At 34.3% G+C, this 22,201-nt stretch overlaps 1 protein-coding gene across 10 annotated transcripts in view; it reads left to right on the plus strand.

The window, feature by feature from the left end:
* bif (bifocal) overlaps window positions 1-22,201 on the plus strand; it is a 177,700-nt gene that overhangs the window by 135,939 nt on the left and 19,560 nt on the right. For all 10 annotated transcript variants that reach the window (XM_067780346.1, XM_067780345.1, XM_067780347.1 and 7 more), the window contains 2 exons: window positions 11,257-11,430; window positions 21,734-22,034. In XM_067780346.1, coding sequence (XP_067636447.1) covers window positions 11,257-11,430; window positions 21,734-22,034 — 475 coding nt within the window. The remainder of the gene's footprint in view (window positions 1-11,256; window positions 11,431-21,733; window positions 22,035-22,201) is intronic.

Raw genomic sequence — 22,201 nt, forward strand, 5'->3', positions numbered from 1 at the left:
ATCTTGTTGTGCAAATTTCTCACGTAGCTCATGAAGATGTTTTGCACTCAGGAGCTCGCAGTAATTTTTTTGTTCTTTGCAGCGTCAGCTGGTATTTAGTAAAAGAAACATCAAAAACACCAGTCAAGCTTTTAATTTAATGCAAAGTCGATGAATTTATGTTAAAAGAATAATCAGATATTACGTCAGAAACTCGAACTCTTGAAGCTTAATGAAACTTCTTTCAAAGTTATTTTACTCAGTGAAATTTTGCAGTTTATTGAAACAAGCTTCTTGAACAAGTTTCTTGAATAGTAGGGTAGGTTAGGTTGGGTATCAGCTGATCAGTTAAACAACGGCTCACTTGAACACTTGATGCGGTGTGTTATCACATGCTCTAACGGTGAAACTGGCTTCCAGTTAAAACATTATTCAACACAAGAAAGATATTGGAGCTGTGTTCCAGAACCTACAACAGTTTCATTGCTAGTCCGATAAGCGTGGCCGGCCCAAAACAAAAAACCTCAAGTAATCGAAACACCTTTTTTATACTCAGTTGAGCAGAGCTCACAGAGTATATTAAGTTTGATTGGATAACGGTTGGTTGTACAGGTATAAAGGAATCGAGATAGATATAGACTTCCATATATCAAAATCATCAGGATCAAAAAAAAATTTGATTGAGCCATGTCCGTCCGTCCGTCCGTTAACACGATAACTTGAGAAAATTTTGAGGTATCTTGATGAAATTTGGTATGTAGGTTTGGTAGTTAACCAAATATTTAAATATTTATTTTTTAAAAATATTATGTTATTTATTTTTGAGTTTAAATATTTTCCAACTAATTAGAATTTTCTCTTTTTGAAGTTATTCAAAAATTTTAAGTTAACACGAAAACTCAATAAAAATTATTTTAAAAATTAAAGTAAAGAGTACAAAGTAGTTAACACTATATTTACTCCCCCTCCAAGAAAATTTGAAACAAACAAATTATTAATTAATATTAAATGTAACCTTTTTTGTTTTTTGTTGTTTAATGTATTTGTATTTAAATTAGTGTTAATAAGTATGTTTGCTGGTTTAAGTAAATCAATTGAAATATTTTTAATAGTATTTTTGTATTGAATTGTAAATGTTTTATGTTTCTTAGAGATAACTTTAAAAGGTCCTTCATAAGGTGATTCTAAATTAGATTTACGAAGAACTTTAACAAAACCATACTCACAATTTTCTAATTGTTTAGGAACGAAAAAATTTTCTTTGTTATGATGAAAAAATTTAAAACGAACAAGCGAAAACTATTCTCTTATTTTATGAAGAGCGTCATTAGAAAAATCATGTTCTTTATTACTATTTGAAATAATTAATTCACCAGGTATTCTAAGTGTTTGGCCATAAACAAGTTCAGCAGATGAACATTTTAAATCTTCTTTAATAGAAGTTCGTAAACCAAGTAGAATGAATGGTAAAATGTCAGACCAATGAACCGAGTCGTTTGATGCTATAATTGCTGCTTTTAAAGTTCGATGAAATCTCTCTATCATGCCATTTGCTTGGGGATGGTAAGGAGATGTATAAATTTTATGAGAACCTAAAAGTTTAGTTAATTCCGTAAAAAATTTTGAAGTGAATTGTGAATCTTGATCTACTGTAATATTTAATGGTATACCAAATCGTGGTATATAATTTTGAATAAAAGTTTTTACTATAGTATTTGTTGAAATATCTTTAAGCGGATAAGCTTCAGGTCAACGTGAAAATCTGTCAATAATTGTTAAAATATAACAATTTTCATTTGAAACTGGAAGAGGTCCAACAATATCCATATGAATATGTACAAAACGGCCTGATGGTATTTGAATTTTTTGGATAGGAGATTTAGTATGTCTTGAAATTTTGGATTTTTGACAATTGATGCAAGATGAAGTCCAATCGTTAGTTTCTTTACGCATGTTAAGCCAATAATATTTATTTTGAATTAATTTTCTAGTTGTTCTTATACTTGGATGAGATAATGAGTGAATTTTGTCAAATATTATTCTTCTCATAGAATGTGGAACAAAAGGTCGAAAAGGTTGTAGAGAAACATCACACCATATGTTTAAATTAATAACTGGAATATGAATTTCTTTTAAATTATTTTTAGAATTTGGATCAGAAATGGTTTTTTGTAAAAATATATCAGTTTGCTGTTCTTTATATAAAGTTTCTAAATTTATATCTTGAGTTGAAATTGCATTTATTTCTGGAATACGGGAAAGTGTGTCGGCAACTATGTTGTCTTTTCCACGTATATATTGAATATCATTTGTAAATTGAGCAATATATTCAAGATGACGTAGTTGACGAGGAGATCTATCTACTTTAGAATTTAGAACATGAATTAAAGGTTTATGATCAGTATAAATTGTAAAAGTTCTACCTTCAAGAAAATGTTTAAAATGTTTAATTGAATTATAAATTGCCAAAAGTTCACGATCAAATGTTGAATATTTAGTTTCTGTTGTAGTTAATTTTCTTGAAAAATAAGCTAAGGGTTCTAGTATATTATTGCTAGTTTGTTGAAAAACTGCTCCAATAGCAACATTTGATGCATCTACTGCTGATGATAAAGTATCATTTTTGTCGGAATGTGTAAGTAAAGTATTTTTAGCAAAAAGTTTTTTAACATTTTCGAAAGCTGTTGTGGTTTCATTTGTCTAATTTAATTGTTTGAGTTTGTTTTTAATTGCATGTGTTAACATTTCATGCAGAGGACTAAGTTCTGTTGCTAACATTTTAATATATCTGTGATAGTAATTTATCATACCTAAAAATTTTTGTAATTTATTTATAGAAATTGGTTTTTCAAAATTTGTTATGATTTCATTTCTATCTAAAAATGGTTTAATACCTTCGCCTGAAATTTCGTAACTTAAAAAATTTAATTTATTTACACCGAGAGTACATTTTGAAGGTTTGATATTTAAATTATATTCTTCAATTCTTTTGAAAACTGATTTTAAATGATTTATATGTTGATCTTCATTATCACTGGCAATAAGAATGTCATCAATGTATGTAAATACAAAATCGAAATCAGAAAATACTTCACTAATAAAGCGTTGGAAAGTTTGAGCACTGTTTCGTAAACCGAAAGGCATTCTTACGAATTCAAACATTCCAAAAGGGGTAGTTATTGCAGTTTTATGAATGTCTTCTTCTGCCATTGGAATTTGGTGGTAAGCACGCACAAGATCAATTTTGGAAAACATTTTTTTGTTTTTTAAATCAATTTTTAAATCGTGAATATGTGGTAAAGGATACCGATCTGGTGTAGTAATAAAATTAAGTCTTCGATAGTGTCCGCAAGGTCTACAATCATTTGGTTCTTTTTTAGGAACGAGATGAAGTGGAGATCAATAGGAGAATTTGAGGGTCTGCATATACCCGTTTTAACTAAAAATTCAAATTCAGCTTTAGCAATTTTAAGTTTGATTGGATCAAGACGTCTGGGTTTCGAAAATGGTAAAATCCCTTTTGTTTCTATCCTGTGAACCGTATGGTGTTTAACTTTTTTAGTATAATCTGGTTCACAGGTAAAAGATGGAAATTCATTAAGTAATTTTGAAAACTTATTTTCGACAATAGGAATTTTGAGTGAGAAAATATCAGAAAATCCAGAAGATCCAGCAACTTTAATTTTTGTAGTAGAATCCATTATTTCTTTATTTTTAATATTGACAATAATTCCGAATTTTTCTAAAAAGTTTGCTCCTAAAATTGGTGTATCAATGTTCGCAATAATGAATGGAAATTCAAACTCTCTTCTTAAACCTAAATCAATTTTAAGTAGTTTTGTACCGAAAGTTTCAATTGAAGAACCGTTTGCTGCAGTCAAAATAAGATCCGAATTTCTTTTATAAATTTTAAATTTAGAAAAAGGAATAACTGATACAACTGCGCCGGTATCGATAAGAAAATTGAGTTTATTGAATTTATCAAATATGAATAGGCGACGAGTAGGTTTAATAATAGTTCCATTATCCGTCACCGTCATAATGGATCATTTCAGTTTAAATTTTGTTCGTAATTTGAATTATGATTTTGATTAAAATTGCATGGGGGTATACATTTAAGAGCGTTATTCTTAAATTTTTTGTGATACCAACAAATAGTTGTTTGTGAATTAAAATTACGATTGTTTGAAAAATTTCTTGATCTTGAAAAATTTCGAGATTTAGATCTATTTCTATCTTTAGATCTTGAACGGATTTGTAATTGATTAATATCATTAGAAATTTTATTTAAATTTTGATAAATAGCCGTAGTTAATTCAGTTAAATTTTTAACGCATACAGGAGATTTGGAAGAATGAGGTTTATTGATTAAATCAAAAAGTTTCTCAGCTAAAATAATAATTTCATCTCTGTTTTGATTATTATTGGAAGTCAAATGAATTTGTATTTCTTGTGGTAATCTACGAATCCACAATTTAAAGAGTAATTCTTGGTTAACTATGGAGTCAGAACCTATAAGTGATTTCATAAATCTGAATAATTCAGATGGTGAACGATCACCAAGTTCAGCTTTTGAAAATAATTGTTCTAATCGATTTTCTTCGCTAAGAGAAAATCTTTCACATACAATTTTTTTGATTGTATCATATTTATTAAAAAGAGGAGGAGGGTTAATAACATCTAAAATTTTAGAAATAGTATCTCGTTGAAGGGCAACTAGAACATTTTGAAATTTTAAATTATCATCAGTGATATTATTAATTTCAAATTGTCCTTCAACAAGTAAAAACCAGGCATCAGGACAATCTTGCCAAAATTGTGGTAATTTAATAGATTTAGTAGAAGGAAAATTTGTAAAGTTATCTTGTGTTGAAGTATCTTGTGTTATATTAGAGATGTTGTTTTGTGTTGTATTAATGTTAGAATTTTGAGTTGTGTTGTGAGTCATTGTGTTATTTGTATAGTTGTTGTTTTGATTTTCCGAATTTGTAAACTTACGGGTTCGTATTGGTGAACGTAGAACCATATGAAAAAAAAATTTTTTTATGAAAAATTTGAAAATTAGAAAATATTTAAGATTTTTTTTGGAAAGGGAGTTAACAATTTAAATAAAATATTTATTTTTATATAAAAAAAAGTCAATTTAAATAATTTATATAAAATTGTTAAAATATTAAAATAATCTTAAAATAAATTTGAAAATTTAAAGGGATTAAAATTTTAATTTGAATTACAATTAAAAATTTTAAATTTAATATTAAGATAAAAATTATACTTACATAAAATTAGATTAAATAAAAAAAATATTAAAATTAATTAGTTGATTGATGCTTGTAAATATTTTAAGCGAATCAATTGCGTTTTTTTGACGTGATGACAATTAAATACATCGTTGTTGCTGTATATGCAATGGCTTTGTTATGCAATGGCTTTGTAATTAGTGAAGAGGACGTTAAAGGTTACGAGTGATTCCAACAAATGGTATACAAAATGACGATATTTCGTTAAGTATTAAAATACTTCGATATATGAATTAATTGTAGGGAGGAATTAGCGGTATTATCTTAATGAATTTTGAGTTTAATATATACGACAGCAAATGATGTGCGTTAGTCTAATTCAAACATTTTCGCATATTCTTTCAGTTCTTCAATGCCAATGTTGATTCAAATATCAGATAGGACGTGAAAATATAATGCCAATGGGTCAGTGGTTCTTTAAAATTATTTTAAGTTTCTTAGTTTTGTTATTAATAAACAAGATTTTCGTTTAGGTACACAATTTCTTGGTCTCTTTTATTAAAGTTAAGCGGCAGTTCAATTTAAATTCATTGAGTTTTGCATTGAATAATTCTTATAGATATTAAATCTGCTTTATTTTATTTTTTAGTGTGTTAATTTACAAATCACATATTTGTTTATTAGAGCTTTGTTAGTGGTGAGGGTTTTTGTCATAGCACTGATGTATTGTGATGATGGTGTTTTTACTTGACCCATCAGACGTAATATATATGTATGTACATCCAATTAAATTATATCTTCTGAAGTTGGTTCAGGTAACTAAAACAAATTTTCTTTGATAGCACGTCACTTAGTTGCACTTTTATTTGCGGTATTTTATTGGTTAGTTTTGCGATACGTAAAGCGTCACATTCAGTAATTGTATCACGTATAGACTTATATAAAAATTTAGGTCCGTTGGTAGAATCGCCAATATATTTGGTAGTTAACCAAATATTTAAATATTTATTTTTTAAAAATATTATGTTATTTATTTTTGAGTTTAAATATTTTTCAACTAATTAGAATTTTCTCTTTTTGAAGTTATTCAAAAATTTTAAGTTAACACGAAAACTCGATAAAAATTATTTTAAAAATTAAAGTAAAGAGTACAAAGTAGTTAACACTATAGTAGGTTCCTGAGCACTCATCTCAGGTCGCTATTTAAAATGAACGATATCGGACTATAACCATTATCAAAGACAGATAAAGCGATGAAACTTGGTAGGTAAGTTGAACTTATGACGCAGAATAGAAAATTGGTAAAATTTTGGACAATGGGCGTGGCACCGCCCACTTTTAAAAGAAGGTAATTTAAAACTTTTTCAAGCTGTAATTTGGCAGTCGTTGAAGATATCATGATGAAATTTGGTAGGAACGTTACTCCTATTACTATATGTACGCTTAATAAAAATTAGCAAAATCGGAGAAGGACCACGCCCACTTTAAAAAAAAAAAATTTTTTTTAGTATAATTTTAACAAAAAATTTAAAATCTTTACAGTATATAAGTAAATTATGTCAACATTCGACTCCAGTAATGATATGGTGCATCAAAATACAAAAATAAAAGAAAATTTCAAGATGGGCGTGGCTCCGCCCTTTTTCATATAATTCGTCTAGGATACTTTTAATGCCATAAGTCGAACAAAAATTTACCAATCCTTTTGAAATTCGGTAGGGGCATAGATTTTATGACGTTAACTGTTTTTTGTGAAAATGGGCGAAATCGGTTGAAGCCACGCCCAGTTTTTATACACAGTCGACACACGCCATTTTAAAATACTCATTAACACCTTTCATTTGATACCCATATCGTACAAACATATTCTATAGCCACCCCTGGTCCACCTTTATGGCGATATCTCGAAAAGGCGACCACCTATAGAACGAAGGCCCACTCCGTTTTAAAAATACTCATTAACACCTTTCATTAGATACCCACACCGCACAAACAAAGTCTAGAGTCACCCCTGGTCCACCTTTATTGCGATACCTCGAAAAGGCGTCCACCTATAGAAATAAGGCCCACTCCCTTTTAAAATACTCATTAACACCTTTCGTTTGATACCCATATTTTACAAACGCATTCTAGAGTCACCCCTGGTCCACCTTTATGGCGATATCTCGAAAAGGCGACCACCTATACAACTACCACCACTCCCTTTTAAAACCCTCATTAATACCTTTAATTTGATACCCATATCGTACAAACAAATTCTAGGGTCACCCCTAGTCCACCTTTATGGAGATATCTCGAAATGGCGTCCACCTATGGAACTAAGGATTACACGCTTTTAAAATACTCATTAACACCTTTCATTTGATACCCATGTCGTACAAACAAATTTTAGAGTCAACCCTGATCCACCTTTATGGCGATATCCCTAAATGGCGTCCACCTATAGAACTATGGCCCACTCCCTCATAAAATACTCTTTAATGCCTTTCATTTGATACACATATCATACAAACACATTCCAGGGTTTCCCTCGGTTCATTTTCCTACATGGTGGTTTTCCCTTATTTTGCCTCCATAGCTCTCAACTGAGTATGTAATGTTCGGTTACACCCGAACTTAACCTTCCTTACTTGTTGGTATTAGAAAACATGTTCTCTCAGTCACCTTGCATATGAATGGCTTTCAAATATTTTGTGGTTTTCTTGTGCCTCTGAACAAAAGAAAAAAAAAACGTGAAAAAAAAACTTCGACAACTTAACAATAAAACAAAATAAAAAATGTATTATTATTACAATAGGAAAAAAATGCAAAAATTATACACTAAAATTTTTCGCTACCGGTAGTTCACAACAAAAAGAAAAAAAAAAAAAACGTGACCGTGAAGAGTTTGAAGACACGTTCAACATGTGCCAACTTGCATATAACCATCCACATAAGCATAACAGTCATGCATGGCTCATATATGCCTCCTCAACTCCATTCAAGTATTATCTTGTATCTCGTGCGCTTTTACAGTTAGATTTTTGTAGTGCATACTAACATGAAATTTATTAAGTTCGTTTATTACTTACAAATATACTGAGATACCTGCCTTCAACTCTACTTGACTATGCATGCACTTGAACATATGTAAGTCACTCCATTAAGTAGGTAATTTCTTAATTACTGTTAGTTTTTTTTTTGCTTTCCTTGGCAACACTGGCAATGGTGTTGCCTTGTTATTTGTCTTTTTGTATTATTTTAAAGTAATATTTCTTGATTAGTGGGTGCACCATAATCTTAGCAATTTTGTTAGCTTAACATTTACGGCTTATGCGGTACAGTGGTGCTGATGTTCGTAATTGACTTTACAACTTAATTGCCGCCTAATGTTGTCTGCGGGATATGACAGTTAACGGTAGTTGCTGTTAGCTGCAGGTGATTTGGGTTGCATTGATGATGGCCGGATGAGAAACGCTAATGAATAAAATAAAATTGTTGAATCTTTTATTGAGCTCAATATAAAATGATTGAAAACATTATTACTAAACTATTACTACTTTCGCTCATTGGTTTATTAAGGTTTTGCTTTTTTGCAAATGAATGATTTCTCGAAATAGGCTTAATGTTGAAAAATAAATAAAAATGGCCATTATGGTAAAGTTTTCATTTTCACCAACCCAGGGTGGACCCAGTTAAATCGATAATTGTGAATATTTTGCTGAACAAATCGCAAAAATCTTTTGGGAATGCACAAAAACCAGCAAAATAGCTGAGGGGGACTTCAGTTAGAATGGAGAACGCGTGAAATTCGATAGCTTATAGATAAGTGACTAAGGGCCGCTTTCACAATTTCCAGTAGCAATCTGTCAGCTTAATTTCACATTTTCCTTTTTACCAACAGAGAGTGACCAACCCCCAGTTAATTTGATAATTTTGAATTTTTTGTAGAACAAATCGCAAAATCGCTCCAAAAAATACGCAACGTCCATATGTTGGTAATGAATATGCAGAGCCCTTCGGTGGACTCACAAATGCACATACTAGGGTAACCATAATCTAATCTAAGCTGTAAGAACCTACGAACTCTCAATTGGTTCTATACGAGACACTAACGTCATCTAAGTGATGTGGAGTAAAAAACCTAAAGAATACCTCTTAAATACGAACCAAACGATTTTCCGTCATCCCTTGTCAAATTTGGTTTCGAGACAAACCGGTTTTTGTTCTGGAAAAGGACCATTAACAGCGATAACACTCCCCAAAACCTTCGGGGAGTTTCTTTGTCGCTACAACAACGACATTATAATTCTTCAAGTACAGGTTCAACATAATATTAGCCGTGTTTTTTAACACGCGTATATTCGTTTACGCTTAAACTTTATATGGACTGCTAAGCGAGAAACTTTAAATACACCTCTGAAATTGCTGCGCATACATTTTGTCCTAATAAATTTCAATACGCATTATACTCAGATGTAACTGAAATATGTGTTTTTGTTCCACCCTCTACACTAATTCTATGTATTCTATGTCTGTCCACAATTCTGACTGATTCAGCTATATAGGGTGTACCGAAAAGCGGAGACACAACGCTCTGATGGCCATAGGGTATAACATATAGCTGAATCAGTTGCGAAGAGTTGTGGACACACATAGAATACATAGAATTAGTGTAGAGGGTGGAACAAAAACACATATTTCAGTTACATCTGAGTATAATGCGTATTGAAATTTATTAGGACAAAATGTATGCGCAGCAATTTCAGAGGTGTATTTAAAGTTTTTCGCTTAGCAACCTATATAAAGTTTAAGCGTAAACGGATATACGCGTGTTAAAAAACCCGGCTTATGTAATATGTTTTGCTGTGCCATCCAACACTACACAGATCACCTAATTCTGAATTTTAACAGAAAATCAGAAAAATGGTGTGGTAATACATGACTTGGCGAAAAAATTCCTATACATGTAGTACAGGGTTACTTTTGACGCTAAATTTACATAATTTCGACACAACTTCCGCGACATCCAGCAACATTGCTCCGAATTATGCAAACAAATAAGAGAAGTAAAACGTATGGTTTTCTAAATCAACGCGTTTTAGGCATAATTTATGCTTTAAACTTGCTTACGCTTTAATTGTTATGCAACACTTCTGCAATTTGGATTCGTCAACTTTTACTGCGCATTTCCTTGCTACGATATTCTCAAGTCAAGATCATTGCGACGCATTCACATAAGTGTCAAAGATCATTAAACTGACAAGTGTTGTCATTGTCACACTGTGCCTAGAAATGCAAAGTCTTTCAGTGTACATTTGTGGTTGTCTATTGTTAAGGCGCTAAGTATGCAGTTACTTAAGCTAGTTCAGTAGCCAAACAATGCAAGGTTATATTTAAGCATTAGACACGTTTACTGATCTACTAGCAAGATCACTTATCGGTTTTATGCCACAGAAGGGCACACCAAATTCAAGCAGTCACCTAAGTCATACTTGAATTCATTTTAATGCAATTTAGCGGGCGTGCGCTTGTGAAGTGTGCAAAATAAGTTATTTTAAAAGCTATTAGCTCAAGGGAGAAAACAAATATATCGTAGCTGGAACTATTGTGCACATTTATCACAATCATGCAGGGAGGTAAGCAATCTAGCACAGCTGCAAAATTTTTTTGCTCTCTATTTTCGTGCTCCGTTTAAATTGCTGTATGCTTTAAAGTTTTTTTTTTGCAACCCGCGCCCAGCTGTCATATTTTGTGTCAAGCGCGCGCAAGTGTCAATTTATGTTGTGCAAGCATTACTTGCTTGATCACACAAAGTATTTGCGCTACTCGAAAAATGTCAACGGCACGACCTTGATAATTAATTAGTGTGTATATGAATCTAACTAGCTCATATACATACTTACATATATTGTGTACTCACTTATAAGCCTGAAAATATTTTCATTTTTTTCGATTACTTTTTCTATGTACTTATTCAAACATTTTCTTTCTTGACCTAATGCATACCTATCTCTAATTTTATTCCGTTTTTTTTTCTTTCTTTCTTTTTTTACAGCCAAATGAATCTGGTTTCGTGCTACTTGGTGATCTCTCATTGGAAACTTCAACGGATTCGGATTATGATGATTTCTCTATGTGCCCACCATCTCCCTGCGATGTTGAATTTGAAAATGCTAATATTGTGATCGATGGAAAGTCAAGTATCCGACAAAAACCCAAAGAAGCAACGGTAAGTAGTATGTATACACAAACTTATTTACGAGCAAACTTTAAGTATAATATTTTACTATCATACAATTCGCTTCGTAGAGAAAACATTAGCCCGCAATTCATTTATCATTATTAACCGTTGAATGACATTTGGCGTAAAACACAACAAAGAAATCAAATGAAGTGTGTTGCGGAAAGAATTAAGTGAAGAAATTTTTAATCGACTGTGGTATCTTGCCACTAGACCATATGAGAATTATTTTTGTTAACTAAAATTTGTATTATCTTTTTACTTTGCCATTGACAACTGCAAGTCCATAATTTGTAATTTATGATGATTGAAATTTTTTATGGTGCAAAATTAGTATTATGACAGTCACGAGTTGCTAAACTTTAAGGTTTTCTGGGAATTCTGACTTTAAGCGTGTACTTTATCATAAAAGTGCGATTAGATTGGATTGTGCGATAATTTTTCTTTGTAAGTGAAGGATATTCAGTTGAAAAAGAATTTCACAACTTTTATTTGTAGAATGCTCTGAGAAGGAAGTACACCGCCATCAGAGCTTAACCGCCAGCCCTATTTTGGCTGTTAACAGGCACTAATTGAGAGCCCCAAGCGATGTCAAGCCTTTCTTTCCAACTCAGTGCTATCAAATCCCAGTGTCCTAAAAATACTTTGTGAGCAGGAGCATCTTTATCCATTCGAAAATCACTTGGCCAGCAAAGCCTATGTGATTTTAGTAGCTGCACTCTGTTCATATCCGCTTTTTCACAAAATTTCCTCCGATACACGCCGTTGGAGGCATGATAAAGCCGTACATTCTTCGGATGGTTTTTCGATCAGAATACTCCATGGGCCATCCCATCTTCTTTTGACACCAACTGTGTTCCCAAAGCATACATCAGCACATGATGTCACGGGCGATTTATAGAGCGTGCTTTATGTTCATAGAGAGAGGACTTTACCTTATAATTGCTTTCTCACTTCAAAGTAGTCCTAATTGGCAAGATTGATTACAGTTATATTTCCAAGGCAGATAAGTCAGAACTTTGTTAAGGCCAATGACATAAATATTACCACTTATCATATAATATACTATGTTCGCGGCTTAGATGTGGTATTGAATTATGTCGATGTATGCTTTTTAACAACTCTTCGCCTCCGTATTTGATCAGCTCCGGTAGATCGTTGCTTCCCAGTGTTATATAACTTTTATGCTAGCATGTTATCATTGTTACATCTGCAAAGTTTGGGGTTGAAACATATTCAGACCAATTCTAAATATTCTCGCGGAATTTTGTTATCGCGGATTTTTTTATTCCCGCGGAAAAATTCCTCCAATTCTTTTCTCCTAAGGAGAAGAATAATTGGGGAATAGGAATTTCGAATTTTCGAAGTCAGCTGTTTTGTCACTTGAAATTTCGTTGCGCATTTCTTATTTTGTTTAAAACATTGAAAAGTTTAATTATTGTTGCGAATTTGTTTGAAATTAAGAAATAAGGTATAAACAATGCACATTATTGCATTTCATGTGGTATTCACTGGAATAAGTAATGAATTGGTGCCACAGCAACATCACAAAGGAGCATAAGAAGAAGAAGACGGCGGGATAACACAAATCCGCCGGAGTTGCCTGCATTCATTCTGCAAAGCAAATTCATATGCCAAAATCTATTTAAGCCTTCTTAAAAAATCCTTGCGCAATTTCTGGATGGCTGCATCAAATACACGAAGAGCTCTTCCATTGCTTATGATATACTTTTCGACTTAAAATAATGAATATTGTGGTTGTTGTATTAAGAGTGAGAATATTGTGGTAGAATGTAAATACATATTTTAGTACAAATTTGTACAAATAAGTGTTTTTTCTTAAAAGAACCAATTTCCTTTAACAATTTTGATGCATTCCCTTTAATTTAACTAGTGAAAAAACTCCTATGAAATTGCAAAGAAATCTCCCTCTCCCTCACATTCATAATACCTACTTTTCTCCCATAACCGGTTTCCGCTTTTTCGAACATTGTTCAGAATAGGAGGAAAGGGAGAAGTGAAAAAACTCAAGGAATTTTTATTTAGAATACGAGGAATGGGAGAAGGGAAAAAACTCGCACGGAATTTTCGTTTAGAATCGGGCTGATTAGCCGCCGTCAGGTATTGGGTTATATGCTCCTTCATCTTCCTCCCCTTTGGGTCTCGTTGCACACATATTAAATATCCATTGTATATTACAAAAACTTTATTTCTATACAAGTCTTTCTTTGTCAAAATGCACACTCTGCTCTACACATTGGCTTAAATCTCATATCCCGCCATCATACCAGCCACCATTCATTATCAAATCATTTTGCATGTCCTCATTTTTGGATGGCACATAATGAAAACAGCTGCGGGCGCACTTTAATCTCATCGGGTGTTGTCATGGGGTGCAGAGAGTGCAATAACGACAAATGCAATTTTAACGACAAATAGAATAGAATCAGAGATGCAGTTTTTTGTACTAAGGCATTATGAATGAGAGAAAAAACAAACATATTCGTCCTACATAAATATTCTTTATGCGGGAAATTGGTATCGCATTGCTCGCTTTTTCTTTCATTAGCGTTTGATTCGTGAGACATCGAGTTTTAAATACGTAAAACAAAAGCGAAGCAAAAAAGGGGAGCGAATGGCGTAGATAACGCTAAAATTTCAATTAAGTAATTTCCCTACTGAACCCAGTCAGCCTGTCTGTCCGTCGACCGGGCTGCCATTTATGCCGTAATTTTTATGCGCATAGAATTTGTGAAATTTGAGTAGCCCAAAAACAATTTTTTTTTTATTTTGCGTTTATGAAGCACACAGTATACGGGAAACATTTGTTTGATTTCAGACTAAGCAAGAAATAAAAAATACATTTGTATACTCAGTTGAGCAGAGCTCACAGATTATATTAACTTTGATTGGATAACGGTTGGTTGTACAGGTATAAAGGAATCGAGATAGATATAGACTTCCATATATCAAAATCATCAGTATTGAAAAAAAATTTGATTGAGCCATGTCCGTCCGTCTGTCCGTTAACACGATAACTTGAGTAAATTTTGAGATATCTTGATGAAATTTGGTATGTAGGTTCCTGGGCACTCATCTCAGATCGCTATTTAAAATGAACGATATCGCACTATAACCACGCCCACTTTTTCGATATCGAAAATTTCGAAAAACCGAAAAAGTGCGATAATTCATTACGAAAGACGGATAAAGCGTTGAAGCTTGGTAGGTGGGTTGACCTTATGACGCAGAATAGAAAACTAGTAAAATCTTGGACAATGGGCGTGGAACCGCCCACTTTTAAAAGAAGGTAATTTAAAAGTTTTGCAAGCTGTAATTTGGCAGTCGGTGAAGATATCATGATGAAATTTGGCAGGAACGTTACTCCTATTACTGTATGTATTCTTAATGAAGATTAGCAAAATCGGAGAACGACCACGCCCACTTTAAAAAAATATTTTTTTAAGTCAAATTTTAACAAAAAATTTAATATCTTTACAGTATATAAGTAAATTATGTCAACATTCGACTCCAGTAATTATATGGTGCAATAAAATACAAAAATAAAAGAAAATTTGAAAATGGGCGTGGCTCCGCCCTTTTTCATTTAATTTGTCTAGGATACTTTTAATGCCATAAGTCGAACAAAAATTTACCAAACCTTGTGAAATTCGGTAGGGGCTTAGATTATAGGACGATAACTGTTTTCTGTGAAAAAGGGTGAAACCGCTTGAAGCCACGCCCAGTTTTTATACACAGTCGACCGTCTGTCCTTCCGCTCGGCCGTTAACACGATAACTTGAGCAAAAATTGATATATCTTTACTAAACTCAGTTCACGTACTTATCCGAACTCACTTTGAATTGGTATAAAAAATGGCCGAAATCCGACTATGACCACGCCCACTTTTTCGATAGTGAAAGTTACAAAAAATAAAAAAAATGCCATAATTCTATACCAAATACGAAAAAAGTGATGAAACATGGTAATTGGATTGGTTTATTGACGCAAAATATAACTTTAGAAAAAAACTTTGCAAAATGGGTGTGACACCTACCATATTAAGTAGAAGAAAATGAAAAAGTTCTGCAGGGCGAAATCAAAAGCCCTTGGAATCTTGGCAGGAATACTGTTCGTGGTATTGCATATATAAATAAATTAGCGGTACCCGAAAGATGATGTTCTGGGTCACCCTGGTCCACATTTTGGTCAATATCTCGAAAACTCCTTCACATATACAACTACCACCACTCCCTTTTAAAATACTTATTAACATCTTTCGTTTGATGCCCATATTGTACAAACGCATTCTAGAGTCACCCCTGGTCCACCTTTATGGCGATATCTCGAAAAGGCGTCCACCTATAGAACTAAGGCCCACTCCCTTTTAAAATACTCATTAACATCTTTCGTTTGATGCCCATTTTGTACAAACGCATTCTAGAGTCACCCCTGGTCCACCTTTATGGCGATATCTCGAAAAGGCGTCCACCTATAGAACTAAGCCCACGCCCTTTTAAAATACTCATTAACACCCTTCATTTGATACCCATATCGTTCATACAAATTCTGGAGTCAGCCCTGGTCCACCTTTATGGCGATATCCCTAAAGGGCGTCCACCCATATAACTATGACCTACACCCTCTTAAAATACTCTTTAATACCTTCCATTTGAAACCCATGTCATACAAACACATTCCAGGGTTACCCTATGTTCATTTTCCTACATGGTGATTTTCCCTTATTTTGCCTCCATAGCACTCAGCTGAGTATGTAATGTTCGGTTACACCCGAACTTAGCCTTCCTTACTTGTTTGCCATAAAAACAGTAGCGTATTTGCTTGCGAAGTTATTTAAGCACCCAAAGCCCTGGTTTTAGTTGGGTGACTTAAAGCGTGCGTCAGCATTATTTTTCTATTTTGCACATAAAATTGGCGCGTTAGAAAATTTTTAGCTTTAAATGTATACTCGTGTCGTTTACCTGTCAATTGCAAATAAGACAATAGATAGGGAATGCGACACCAAAATTACTTTATTAAGAGTGAAACTATGTAAAAGCAAAAGTGAATGGGGAATTTATGTAAATGAGTCAATTTATTATATATGGGAACTATGTATTTGCTTGGCTTACTCGACCAAAGAGAAAACATTCATTGGAATTGCAAGAATAGACCAAAGATTCGTAACATTTTATTTCCATTAAAAATATAGAATATCTATCAGTAACTCATTCTGACCATGGTTATTGAAACCTGGAACTTTTAGTGTTAAAGAGGGAAAGAGGAGCACTGAGGGTTTGAAATGGTCGCAACTTCCCTGCAGAAAATGCGATTAGTCGGGGATGAATCCTTTATAAGACGGGCTCGCCGTGGTGTGGTCGGAGCATACGCCACCTACCACACCGAAGATCCTGGGTTCAGTTCCCATGCAAAGCAACATCAAAAATTTAGAAACAAGTTTTTTCAAAATTGCAAAACTTGTCAAACACTCCGAGTGTATTTCTACCACGAAAAGTTTCTCATTCTAACCTCTAACCCCACTCCACTTATTCTTGCTGCCATCGGCGTTTATCGGTTTAGGAATACATTATGAACTTCCATAGAACATGGAAACAAAAATAATTCCCATTTTGGAACAAAGTTGTTTCAGTTTAAAATCGACAGATAGAAAATCGCTAAGTCTGAAATTTCATTTATCCTCGAACGCCTGGAAGAAGTGTTTTCCAATCCTAACAGACCTGTTGTTGTTGTTGTTCTAGCGATAAGGACACTCCCCTAAGGCCTTGGGGAGTGTTATCGATTTGATGGTTCTTTGCCGGATCCGGTACGTTCAGGTACCAAGCCCGACCATCTCGGGAACGATTTATGACCCCATGGGACCTTCTAGGCCATCCCGCCCCCACTTCCTACATCCATGAGGAGTTCGGGGTCGCCAGAGCCTCGGCTGTTAATGAAACAGGATTCGCCACGGATAGGTGAGGTAGACAATTGGGTTTGGAGAAGCTATATATTGCGCTGGCAACCTGAAAGGGTTGCGCTACACAACCCCTTGAATCTATTTGGTATTTTAGGCGCCTCTTACGACAGGCAGATCTAGTGGTTATTTGACAGTTTTTATTGTTGAAATTAACACTGCAGTCGCCCAAACAGTTGCTCATTCCGGTTCTCATTTGAATTAACTCTTTAACACATGAATTATAAAATAAGTTCGGTTTAAAATACAGCATATTTAAATTAGGTGGCGGCCACCGTGGTGTGATGGTAGCGTGCTTCGCTTACCACACCGAGGGTCTTTGGTTCAACTCCTGATCAAAATAATATCAAAGATTTAGTAAAAAGGGGTTTCCTTTAGAATAAAAATTTTCTAAGCGCGGTCGCCCCTCGGCAGCGATTTGGCAAACACTTCGATTGTACTTCTGCCATGAAAAGCTTCTCAGTGAAAATTCATCTGCCTTGCACCGAGCACGACACAAAGTGGAAGAGAAGCTCGGCCTAAAATCTCTTTGGAGGTTATCGCACCTTGCATTTATTTATTTTTGTTTTTAATTAGGGCTAAGTTATTACTACGTATTAGTGATTCAGACTAGTTTCGTTACAACAAGTCTCAGAACTTAATGTCAGAGAGCTGCAAAGTACAACATATCCTACCAAAACCTGACATGTGTGTAATTAATGTCATGCCTGCGATGTATCCGCACATGAGACCCACCATCTTTTCAATTGTAATGTGGAACCTACATCCTTATGATCCAACCCTGTTGAACTAGTTTCCTTGAAATTCCGTTAGAGGACTTTGAGACAATTTGTGAGCGGTCGCAGCTATTGAATGGGACGAAGCACTGTTAACACAACAAGAAAAGTTTTAATAAACGTGCGTGCGTACATCTTGCCTCGTTGCTCGTTAATCCACTACTAAACCAACAACAGTACGATGAGTTTGCTCATACCAACACAGCCACAGTCTCAGTTTTGGTGAGCACTGCTCTGTAGCTCAGCTGCTCTCTGTTATTTACCACAGTGCAATAAGGGCACGTTTACAATATATTTCTGTATTCAATTACATACTTAATTGACCGGTTAGCGAAGTATTGCATTTACCAAATCGTTAACTTTTTGCTAAACAACAGCATTTAATCAATTTTCGGTTGTTACACATTTTTAATGCATTTTCTTAATTAGAGTGCATTGTATTGCTTCAACTTGAAATTGGAAATAACAAAAATACATTCATAATTAATAAAATCCACAATAATTGCACCTTTTTAAACCCATCAAATACGAATGCAAAAGGTAAATTTCAACGTTTGCTGGATTGCATTTATTGAGTTTTACATTGTTACAAATTAATTCGTTCAACGACACTGCCATTTTTATTGCATTCCAAGTAGCTACTCGCCCCATCATCGCTTGCGCCCAAATGCACTGACAACACCTTTCGATTACAAATTACGCATTGCCAATTTTTAAATATCGCAGAGAATTATATAATAAAAGGTTCGATAATTGTAAAATTGCCAAGCACGTCTCTTGGAATGATGCAAAAGTTATTTGGTATTAAAAAGATGTACCGAAATAACGTTACTTGCATACTTAATGATGAGCTTTTGAGGTAGTGTGAAGCTCTAATTCAGGTAAAAGATAATTGAGGTATTCACTACACCTAATTATCAATTTATCTCTAAAGCAGGGTTCGTCATTTCATAGCACAATTGTACTGGTTCAATTCACACCGATTGCTTCGCTATTTCGTTTATTGAATGTGTTAAGGGCCCATTACTGATACTTAGCATAGACTTAACTTGACTTGGCGTAAACTTGGCAACTCCATTTAGCGCATACAATCTGGCATCATAGACTTCTAAGTCAAGTTAAGTGTTGCTAAATTTTGAGTAATCAGTAACATGCAATGTTCATTTAACCGAACTGTAAGTGACAGTTCTCAAGTCAAGTCTATGGTAAGTATCAGTAATGGGCCCTTTCGTAAAATACTTGTTTTATTTATGCATTTCAAAATATCATATTTTGCAAACAAAAGCTCGTAATTTAAAGCTTTTAAATGTTAGCATTGTATTTTGTTATAATTATTTGGTACTTTCATGTATTTCAACAATATTTTCACAGCATATATACCAAATATTTTTTGAATTTTAGCAAATAATGTTTGTATTCGTCTTGATTCATTACTCGTTCACCAACGGCTAATTTACTACCACTACGACCGTAACACTCTTACTAACATCTTCACAGTTTCAGTTATGAAGGGCACTCGTTTACAATGTATTTCGTTTTTTAAACTGTGTATACAATATAACTAATAAGATCATAATCAGGGCCACTTGAAAACCATTAATGTAAAGTAAAGCTTGAATTGAATTTAAAAAGTTACTAACCAAATTATAAGAAAACTAATTGTTGAAATATAATTTTGTCTAAAATCTGAAAAAAAGGAAGAAATGCGTCTTACTCGGTTGGCCTCATAACTCTGCCAAGGTATTCAATAGATTTGACAACCGTTGACACACGCACTAGTCCATTTTAATACCACTCAATTGAACTCAAGAGCAGTTATCCCCTTTAATAACCTAGAATGGTAAAAGAAGCGCAAACACTTAGATTTACTCCGACCGAAAATTCGATACCATTCAGGTGCCTAAGCGATTTTGGCCGTTTCGGGATATGCAGAAACATCTCATTGCACCTGCAACTTGAAAATGCTGTGCAAGGTTCTTGCAGTCCAAACAAAGTAGATTTGGTTTGCACCGTAGCAAATTAACACCTGCCATACTTATAGAAAATGATACGGCGGTCCTATCGTATGAAGTATTTTCTCAAAAGAAGGGAGATGATCAAAGAAATAGCAGTGAATAGAATTTCAGCGGGTTCAAGGTCACGGGGCTGAAGTCTCATACACTTCGTAAGAAAAGCCTTTTTTTATAGATTCTTTGGACATATACAATTTTTTTATTCAAAGAAAAATTACTGAACTAATCCGTGGAACTCTGTGTGCGATAAATGGTAGGAAATTCGGCACTCAAAAAGTCAGCCGTAGGAAGAAAAGAAGCACAAAAAGGCCCTCAGAGACATTCACAAAATTCGGCACATTACTATGACAACAAATGCCCCATTATGAAAGACAAATACCCTTAACTCGCATTTAAGGAAACCAGGGAGACGCGCGTAATTTTAGCTCAACTTCGATCTGGATACTGTAATAGGTTAAACTCTTACTTATCCAAATCAACCCTGACATACCCAATGTACGTCCTTGTAACGTGTCCACATGACACCATCTTTTCAATTGCAATGTGGAACCAACGCCTCTAGCACCCCTATCTCCCCAACAGGGTTGGACTGTTGAAAGTGTGCGGAACTATTGGGTGTGGAGAAGCACTACTACAACAACAAGAAGGGTAGGAAGATAACTACCACCTGGAATATGATTGATTGCAAAAATGGTTAGTGGTTATTAACCACTGAACCATAGCGTAAATAGCACATATCATAAGAACCCACGTTTAGACGTGAATTCAGGGTGAAGGACTGTGAAATTATTAGAAGCATCGAGATATAACTAGAAGCTTTTCCTAAAAGGCAATAGGAAAGATTTGCATAGCGGAAAGCGGTGTGACTTCAATATTTTGTATAATTTCCTGCCAGAGTTTCTTTATTTTTTATCAAGCTTTTGGACTAAAGACTTGTCCCAGCGGGTTAGGGGGTCAGAATATACCCGCGGTAGGTATGCCTGTCGTAAGAGGCGACTAAAATACCACATTGAAGGGGCTGTGTAGCGCAACCCTTCAGGTTACCAGCACAATATATAGCTTCGCCAAATCCAATTGTCAACCTCACCTATCCGCGGCGAATCCTGTTTCACTAACAGACGAGGCTCTGGCGACCTCACGCTCCTCATGGAACTTGGGGGTGGGGAGGGAGGTATGGTCTGAAGGTTTAATGTGGCCATATAAATCGTTCCCGAGATGGTCGGGCTAGCACCTTAATGGTGCTGTGTTACCGGAGCGTACCGGATCTGTATCCGGCAAAGGACCATCACATCGATAACACTCCCCAAAGCCATCGGGGAGCAACCTTATCGCTACAACAACAACAACTAAAGACTAATTTTCGTGAGGTTTTAGAACAATTTTCTTTTTCTTTATGGAAGCATACCAAACAGCCAAATACTGGCCCATCTCCCATATAGGATTTCATATTCCAAATGTAAATTGTTTCTTGCTATTAATCAATTCCTAAAGCAATATAAATAATTGATTTATTTTGTCTTTTATTACAGTTTCGCGTACAATTCAACGATACGCTCACCTCCACCTTTGAATATCCCTCCGAGGCGTCATTGAGCATTATTGAGGATCCCTATAGCAATGAATCACTGATAAGCACATATGAGAGTGATTCAACGGATTCATCACCGGCGCGACATCATCATGTTGCTGTTGATGAAATTATACAATTGCCAACACCACCGTCGAATACCTCAACACCCGCCAATAATGTGAATAATACCAATGACGCCAGTGTCATCGGCAGCACACAAAATACACCAACGAAAAATATATTGGGGAATTTGCCATTAGGTAAGTAATTTGCATTTCCATGCACATTGATGCGATTCATTACCCATTCGATTTTAAAAATTTACATTTACACACAACTAATATTACAAATTACTCGTATAAAACGAATACAGCAAAACATATTAACAATTAGCAAAAAAAGAAAAGAAAAAAATACCAAAAAATTA

This window comes from Eurosta solidaginis, chromosome 4 (genome assembly GCF_040869045.1).
Source record: "Eurosta solidaginis isolate ZX-2024a chromosome 4, ASM4086904v1, whole genome shotgun sequence".
Classification (NCBI taxonomy): domain Eukaryota; kingdom Metazoa; phylum Arthropoda; class Insecta; order Diptera; family Tephritidae; genus Eurosta; species Eurosta solidaginis.